Here is a 9069-nt window from a genome sequence, read left to right on the forward strand (position 1 = left end):
TAAGGGCAAAGGGGAATGTTTTTGCGCATTACTAAATGCATAGATCCAACAAAAGAATAAACATTGCAAGCCTACATCAACAGTTGCAGAATCATATCCTCCAAACTTCATACTTGTTCTTTCTAGTCCTGTCTAGTCACTCCTCGTCTCCCCTTATTTACATCTCTTGCCTCTTCCATCTCAATCTCAATTCTCAGAATGGCGGCAAGATTGTCTGCCATATCTTCATCTGCGGCGAGCTCATGGACTGCAAGTAGCCATGGTCTTGCCCAGCTGCCAGATTCACCGTCTGGCCCAGCTGATTTGGATTCACCGTCTGGCCCAGGTTCATGTAAGACGCCTGCAGCTCGTCCAGATTCAGGTCCGTGAACCAGTCGTTGTCCTCCTTCACCGTCACGTTGCCGATGCCGTTCCTCATGGCCTGCCCCTGCGCCATGCCACCGAAGTTGTTCTGCATGCCCGAGGCGTTGTCGATATCGGAGTCGTGCGTCTGGAAGCTGTCGGACATGGTGTCGGCGAGCGTGTCCATGACCTCCCCGTTCTGCCGGTGGTGGTGCGCCACCTGCTCCTCCACCTTAATCTTCTCCCAGTTGTTCTTCTTGTTGTACAGCCGGCACAGCACCCATTCATCCAACTGCAAGCACGCAACAAACGAGACATCAGTAAATGTGGAACGCGCGGCGTGTGAACTGCGGAATGGAATGGTCGCCGCACCTTCTGGGATCCCTTCTTGCCCGGGGCGCGGTCGGCGTCAGCAAGACGGTACTCGTGCATGATCCAGTCGGTCTTGATGCCCCTCGGCGCCTTGCCGGAGTAGAACACCAGCGCCTTCTTGATGCCCGCCGTCCTGGCGCTCCCCTTGGGCGCGATCGGCTTGTCGGCGCCCGTCGCCTTCCAGTACCCCCTTCCGGCGGCGCGGTTGGGGCGTGACCCGTTCGGGTACTTGCGGTCGCGCGGTGTGAAGAAATACCACTCCTTGCGCCCGAACAGCGCCTTCTCTGCACGAACAGAACACAAGGTCAGCAATATCATTCGTTCGGTCCTTAAGATTTGAGGATTTTTTTTTTTTGGAGGGAAGTGTTCCGAGATTTGGATGAATTCATGAACATACTGAACCAAGAAGAGATTTTCAAGCCATGAAAAAGAAAGAAAGAAAAGAACAGGGAGCGGCAGAGCAGACAGGACAATCAAGAAGAAGCAGGGGAGGCCAAGAGGGGCACGCACCGGGCAGCTCCCATGGATCGAACTTGTAGAGATCGACCTCGGCGATGATGGGCACCGGCAGCTTCTGCCGCGCCACCTTCCTGCAGAGGTAGTGCACCACCAGCTCCTCGTCCGTCGGGTGGAACCGGAACCCCGGCGGCAGGTTCAGCTCCGCCTCCGCGTCCCTGCGCCCGCTCCCCCCCTCCGCCGCCACCGTTGCCATCCTCCTCAAAGCAAACCCTAAAGGCCCCAACGGCTGGCTGGATGGACGCTCGGCTCGACCAGCTTCCAGAGACAACCTCTCCTTCCTCGTGTCCGGTTTCGAAAGGCGGCTGGCCGCTATATAAATCCTCGCTGCCGCTGAGCTGTTTTCCTTGGCGACCAAGCTGGGTGGGCGCGTATATATGGGCTGCGCCTGCGCGGGTTGGGCCTCGCGTGGGCCCGCCCTGTCGTCTCCCCCGCCCCGTGGGCTTCGGATCAGGACGCGCCCGGCTGCGGCGAAGCTTCGCCCGTGGAAAAGGATCTGACCTGTTAGGCGCAGGGCGCCGGCGCAACTACGAGGGTCAAAAGACCGGCGGGAGTCGGCAGATTTTTCATGGAGGAAATATACTTACTCTGTGCGATCTCGGCGAATGGGACATCGAGGTCGCCGTGAAAAACTCTATGGTTTTGACTGGCGCGCGCGCGCGCCAGGGGCGGCGGCTCCGCTTGTTTAAATTTCTCGTAGGCTCCGGCGCCGCCTCGACCCAGTCCACGATACGGGCGGATCGTGCTCATGTGTCGTCGTTCGCCGCGGGTGTTCAGGAAGGTCCTGCGATGTAGCAGACTAGTTACATGTGGGATCTTCGATCGTTTTCAGACTAGTTACATGTAGTAGACTAGTTATTTTTGATGTTACAGCGCGTTGGAGTTGTCTACGGAAGAAAAGGTAAAAGGCTGGACACTTGAGAGCACGATCATGGTCGACGCCACAATGGTGACGCGTGATGATCCGCTGTTCTCCGATGGACAGCTAGCTTTGGAAATGAGTGATGCGTGCCGCGTCATTTCTTTGATATCCTTAATATCGATGGTGTTGTCAATGAACTGTTTTTTTTTTCTGAAACCAAAATGTCCATGGACTGTTTCCACATGTCATTCACGTGGAACTTTTTTAAATAGTATTCTTTTATTCGAAAATTACAAAAATAATACATAAAATCTGATATTTATAGACATAGTTACCTGTTGGCACTTCACATGCCAATATACTACGTGGTAGTAGATACTAGAGTAATATTCTTTTTTCATATGACTTGTCGGCGGAGTGCCGACAAAAGTCATATATCTTGTCGATGATATTTAAGGAAAAATTCATAACTTTTTCTTATGAATTCGGATGGAGACGATCTTTATATAAAAATTATACTTATTGATGTATCTACAATTTTATAATTAAATATTTTTCTATTTAAATCTGTTTAGATGTCCAAAATGTAGTTACAAATTCCAGATCTAGTTTTTTTAATCTAAAATTGATAACCATTGTTTGATCATCTTAATGGATTAAAATGGAAAAGTGCTAAACTACAAAATTGTAGATAGCATCGATAAGTACAATTTTCATATAAAGATTATATTTACCTAAGGTTATATAAAAAAAGTTATGAATTTTTTTAAAATATCATCTACAGGATATATGACATGTCGGAGTGTCGACTGACCCTAATATCCACTGCCACGTAACATGTCGACACACGAATAGTTAACACTTCACGTGCCGATGGTTACTCATTTTTGCAAATATCAGATTTTGAATACTATTTTTGTAATTTTCTAATAAAATATTATTATTTAAAGAAATGCATTCAGGTGCAGGCTTCTCTGTCGACCGCAAAGAATATGCTTGGAATATTTACACAGGCATACTTTTCAAGCTAGCTTGTGCCGTTCATACCGATCGACGCCCCACGTACTTAATTACAGACAGCCTGCGGACAGACAGTGGACAGTACTAGGTAGGTTCATCTCCTCTTCTGTGTAAAATAACCCCATTCTGCACGTGCCTGCCTGATCAGCTCGACGACGCATGCATGCGTGTCCTGGATGCTATCCGCATGCATTGAACCTTGCCCGGGTGCGCGCGAGCCGCAGCGGTGGCGAACAAATCCTCCGGGGTTGGTAGGCCCGCTTCCGTCCACAGCCGATGTTCTCGTTCCTCCTGAGGTGGACTATGGTATGAAATTGCAGGCTGAAAAGGACGGGCTGTTCTCGTCGCCAGCCGATGCTCTCGTTCGCCTAGGAAAAACGGGGCCAGAAAGCGATTTCCCACTATGCTTGTCTTTTTTCCCTACCAGTATAGCTGTCTTTGGTCGTATTTTCCTTGATTTAGGTGGACGATCACTGGAACTATCCTTTCATGAGCATACGTGCAGTGTGAAGAAATAACAGTTTGGTGTGCCGTGGCGTTCTCCTTTTAATTCGAGTACTTACATTACTAGGGATTATTTGTCATTTGGTAATCAAGATTTGACTGAAGCGTGAAACATAATTTGTGCTGGGCGCGGCAAAGCCTACCAACGTCATCCGCAACCAACAAATATCATTTTATTGAAAAATTAAAAAAATAGTTGAAATCATAAAATTATAAGAATATGTACATGGCGGCACGCGGAGTGCCGAACGATAGGTCCTATGTCCCACAAACGGTTTTTAAATAAAAATTCATAACTTTTTCATATAATTTTAGATGTAGATGATTTTTATATAAAAAGTATACCTCTAGATAAGATCTATAACTTTGTAATTAAACAATTTTATATTTGAATCCGTTTACATGTCAAAAAATGATTATAAATTTTAGATCTGCAAAAATAAGATCTAAAGCTTCTAGCCACCTTTTGATCACCTAAACAGATTCAAATATAAAAATATTCAACTATGAATTTATAGATCTCATCTATTGATATAATTTTTATATAAAGATTATCTTCATCCGAGATCATATAAAAAAGTTATAAATTTTTCTTTAAATATCATCTGCGCGACACAGACTTGATGGCACGTAGAGTGCCGACAGGTCTCCGAACCCACTGCCACGTAGGAGAGTGCCGATAAGTATCTATTCTGATAATTTTATAATTTTAACTATTATTTTTATAATTTTCTAATAAAACAATATTATTTTAAAAAAGTCTCCGCTTTGGTGCTGTCCGCTCCAACTGCCACCTTCATCACCACTCCTGTACAATCTTAGGTAGCGTGTGGTTAGATAAGATCATTCTATCTATATTTTTAGGATGGAATACTAAGTTGCTGGTTTGGTTAGAATGATAGGAGATCTAACTTTTTTTGTTGTTGTTGGAAGGATAAAAATAATTAACTAAATTATATATCTTACTTTCAAATAATAGCAATTAATCATATGCTAATTAACATGTTCTAACACTTGTCAACGTTAATCCTGCCATATTAATTACTATTAACACTAAAACATGCTAATTAGTACTACATCATGCTAATTATCACTAATCATTTTATTAATGATTGCGATTAGAAAACTAAGATGGCTCCGTCCACTCATTTTTTTCAACTTCATCTAACATATTTGAAAAATATTTACTGATTCTGAACCACCTATCTCCAAACCATATAAAAAATAGAATAAATCCATCCCGTCTCATTCCATAAACTAAACACTACCTTAATGTCACGAGCTCAGAATCACAACTAAACTAAAAGAACCAAGTCCTCACGGCACAAATGGTCGACGACATAAGCCGGAGGGTCAGAGAGGTAGGCCGCAGGCATATCCAGGGGAGATAACATATCCACGGGACGACGAGTGACGCAAGCGCGGACGCCAGCCAACTGCGGCTGGGTGTCTGTACTTCCTTAAGCGCGAAGGCGTCACCATGGCCGTGCGTGCATGTGTGGATGGGCCTTGACCGGACCAAATCCTGGCTCGCGGCTGTGATCAGCCTCCGACCTAACCCATCTCGCTGTTAGCCGTACGTGCGCCGAGTCACATGCGTTGCGTCGGTATTGTATTGCGTGCCTGCAACTTCTGTGTCGATCAGCGCTGCTCCATCACTCTTGGCTGCTTGCGTCGGTCTGACTCTGATCTTTATCAATATAGGCTGCTTCACTTTAGAGCTCTCCTATTATTTTGTCATGAAGAACCACATATGGCATATGTTCAGTAATCTATCATGATTTAGTAGTTGTGATGAGTAATTGTCTTCTGTTATGTTCAAAGTATTGTTGTGTATTTGTGCGTGTGCTGTATTTAGTAGCTTATTGTGATGTGTTTGGTATTTGCTTCGGATTTGGAGGTCCTGCTACTTCTTGTCGCCGTTGTCGATTTCGGCGAGCCCGCGCTGCTGCTCCTTGTCGCCGTCGTCGACTTCGGCGAGCCCCCGATGATGCTTGCGGTCGCCGTCATCGACAACGGCAAGCGCACATCGCTGTCGTCAAGATCGTCGAGCGCAGCTCCACGAGCTCGGGCACACCCACGAACACGCACATTGTGCGGCGATGCCATGTCTCGTTGCGTAACGCCTCCACCTCGGGCAGCTCGCGTCGCTCCTCTCCCAAGCTCTCTAAGCTTCGCACCTCCGACCCGGGCAACTAGTGTCGCTAGCTCTCCTAGGTCCTCTAAGCGTCGCCAGTTCTCGCGTCATGTTTTTAAAATGAATCATGCATGCATGCAAATTATTGAAGCGCCAAGGGACACCAGCAAAAAATTAAGGCACCCTGTATACTGAGACGGATGGAGTAGTTCGCAAGTGTTTTTTTTTAACTACGGATAGTCTGTAATTTTCTTTCTACTAAAAGATTCATAGCAATGTTGAATCTTAGTCAATATATCTGAACTTTTATTTTAGTAGCTCACAACTTTTCTTTAGTTCTGCTATTTTGATCTATTCATGTTTTATGTTGCTGTATTGCGTTGATGTCATCCTAACTTGATTCCTAGAGTCAGTAGCTCTGTTCTGAATATGTGATCTTGAAGAGAGATGTGTTAGATGAAAAATAAAATAACTCATTTAAAAAGTTAGTGAAACTTATATTCACCTTCTTCTAATGACCTTGTCCGTCCCTCTTGACATGAAGTGCATCAGTATAGCGGGTTCCATGATTTGAGCTCGAACCCTTTGGCATGTTCCATATTCTCTGTAGTTGAATTATTTATTTATCGGCGCCAGTGTATATAATCGATGTCCCACCTCACCCACCGCTGCGATTGCAAACTGCAGAGTTGTCCATCCAGTTCGGCGCGTGAAGCCTGCTGCCTGCCTGCATGTCAGGCTGTCACAAATCACAGCCGCATTTCTGCATGCTGCCAAAGGCATGCAGCCCTTGTGGCCAACGTGCTAAACGTCTCTGAAATACTGCGGTCCTGGACGTGGTGTGTCTCGAGCTTTTCCTGCAGCGCGCGCGGGGCTGGGCGTGCTTGACTAACCTGAGGCGTCGGTCGACGCAAGCTAGGATTAAAATTTTATCGAAATTTTGATGAAATTTTATGAATTTTAGAAAAATCAGGAGGAACAAAATATCTAATTTCAAAAAAAAAAATTACTGACATGTGAACCTTACAAAGTAGAGAATGGAAAATAAATAAAATTTTGATTTTTCACACGTGAATGAAAACAAATTACAAAACAAAATTAAAATCTTTGATGCCTGCTTGCCTTTTGAATAGTCCAACCACACTCTTGCGGTTAAGGCCTATAAGGGACCTCACCTCAAGAAAATTCCAACCGACTAGATAGTAGCTGCGTACTTCCTCTTAGTATATCACAAAGAATTGTATGCAGTACTACCATTTTTGTCGTAGGAATCAATCTTCTCCGATCCTGAAATATAGCTTCGATCGTGGGCTCGAGCTGCAAACAAAAAGGTGCATCATGTGGAATAATAGAAAGGGTTTAGTTCAATGAACTAGCCCCAGTTCACTCTGCATTGTCAAGTATTTTCACGTGAAAAATACAAGCATCCAAAATTTACTGTTCCAGTCACTACCAAGCAAGGACATGCAGCTGCTCTGGCCGCCCCTGCTGGCACCCTATCACCCCTGTACACCCCATCGCCGGCCGCTGCTCTCCTCCCGCCGCCTCCGACGCTTCAATGGTGGATGCACCGGAGGTGTTCGGCACAATGCCGACAAGTTGTGTTTTTTTCCTTTCAAATTTATTGATGAATTGCAATTAAATTACAATTCCACATGATTGTTGAATGCATCTGTACATGTTTGGGTCAAAATTGTTTAGATTTTTTTTAGTTGCAACTGTATTATGTAGTGATACAATGAAAATTGGTGGCCCGTTCTTTGTCAACATGATGAATGAGTCCATTGGCATTGATGATATCTATCTCTCAATGTCATATGAAGATGAAGATGTTTATGTTGATCCTAGTCCACCTACGAAGAAAAAAGGCTCAAGGTCTGCCAATTACACGGTACAAGAAGATGAGGCCTTAGTCATGGCATGGGAGAGTATTACTCTTGATGCAATTCAAGGGAGTGAACAAAGTCATAATACTTATTAGAAGCGCATCATGAGCACTATCATCACAACAAGAAGTGTGAATCCAATCGGTCACTCAATTCGCTCTCACATCATTGGGGTTTGATTCAAGAGTGTACTATTTACTTGTTGCAACCTTGTTTGAATTTAACATCTTGCAACCTTGTTTGCTTATGACTTGTTCAATTTCACAGATCAACTATAATTAAAAGATGTACAAGCAAAAGGACAAGAAGAAAGCACAAGCCCTTTTGTCATGCTACATTGCTATGCCTTGCTCCAGAACGATCAAAAGTGGATAGCAAGGAACAATGATGCTCCATCAAAGGGGCAGAAGTCAAGCAATTCCTCCTCTCCAGAGTTTGACAATGTAGAAGATGTTGATGATGATGAGGGGAGAGATAGAAGTCTCACTCCAAGCTCTAAGGAAGAGGCCTCTAGGGAGGAAGCAAGAGAAAGAGAGGTTGAAGGGAGGAGGAGAGGGTGGTGTTTACAAGGAGGTGCTCCAAGAGATTATCGCAACAAAGAAAGAAATGGAGGTTGAGAGGAAATAGGACAAGTAAGCAAGGTGGATGGAGTTCAATGCCATCGAGGAATGCAAGGTGGCCATTGAGGAGGAGAAGTTAAGGGTCATGAACGAGGAGGTCCTGAACAAGAAGATGGAGCAAGAACATAAGATCATGTTCAAGGACATGAATGGCATTGATTGTGAGCAAAATCATATGTGAGTGCAATGCGTGGGCATATCTCGGCTACAAGAATGGGCGGATATGTTGGCGGGAACTTGGCGGCAATGGGGAGTTAGGCGACAATGAGCGCATGTGACGCTCTTTGTTTGAGCAATTTGGATGAACTTTGTGCTTTTGGATGAAATTTGGTCCATTGATTGTGCAACTTATGTTTGAATTTGAATTTGAATTTAAAAAATTATGGATTTAAAATGTTGTTGAATTGTACGCGGTAGAAACATAAAAGTTTGAATTATTTTGATATGAAAATGGAGTTAATATAGAGTGTATATGCACAAGGCCTAAGACCATGGGCAAGGGCTTCTCTTCAGGGCTCAGATTCTCGTCGTGAAGAGATTTTCGTTCCCTTCAGCGCTCTAACGGTTTTCTTCACGGTTCCTATCACGAATAGATTCCCAAGATCATTTCTCTTCAGGGTGGGATTCTCTCTCCTTTCTCTTCGCGATTCTCCTCGAAAAGAAGCTGTTAGAGATGAGAGAAAATAAAGTGAATGGAAACGAGAAAATGAATCAGAAAGAAAAGAAATGAGGAGAATATGGTCAAAGATGGTGTAAAGACCTCACCTCAAGAAGATTTCAACCGACTAAATAGTAGCTGCATACTCCCTC

At 44.5% G+C, this 9069-nt stretch overlaps 1 protein-coding gene across 1 annotated transcript; it reads right to left on the minus strand.

Annotated features, from left to right (window-relative positions):
* LOC133908999 (NAC domain-containing protein 68-like) lies at positions 1-1995 on the minus strand. Its single transcript, XM_062351254.1, has 4 exons — positions 1818-1995; positions 1225-1731; positions 715-998; positions 1-634 (listed from the first exon to the last, which is right to left on the minus strand). Exons 1-4 carry the CDS (start codon positions 1978-1980, stop codon positions 194-196), a joined length of 1395 nt encoding a protein of 464 aa, XP_062207238.1. The 5' UTR covers positions 1981-1995; the 3' UTR covers positions 1-193.
* Positions 1996-9069: the final 7074 nt, after the last annotated feature.

The sequence above is a fragment of the Phragmites australis genome, chromosome 2 (genome assembly GCF_958298935.1).
Source record: "Phragmites australis chromosome 2, lpPhrAust1.1, whole genome shotgun sequence".
NCBI lineage: Eukaryota > Viridiplantae > Streptophyta > Magnoliopsida > Poales > Poaceae > Phragmites > Phragmites australis.

Bases quoted from the DNA above. Each gene is read 5' to 3' on its own strand.
- LOC133908999 (XM_062351254.1), bottom strand. From the start codon at position 1,980: ATGAGCACGATCCGCCCGTATCGTGGACTGGGTCGAGGCGGCGCCGGA. The intron at 999-1,224 runs GTGCGTGCCCCT...CTGTTCGTGCAG, and splicing joins CGATCCATGGGAGCTGCCCG to AGAAGGCGCTGTTCGGGCGC. The intron at 635-714 runs GTGCGGCGACCA...GCGTGCTTGCAG, and splicing joins GCAAGAAGGGATCCCAGAAG to TTGGATGAATGGGTGCTGTG.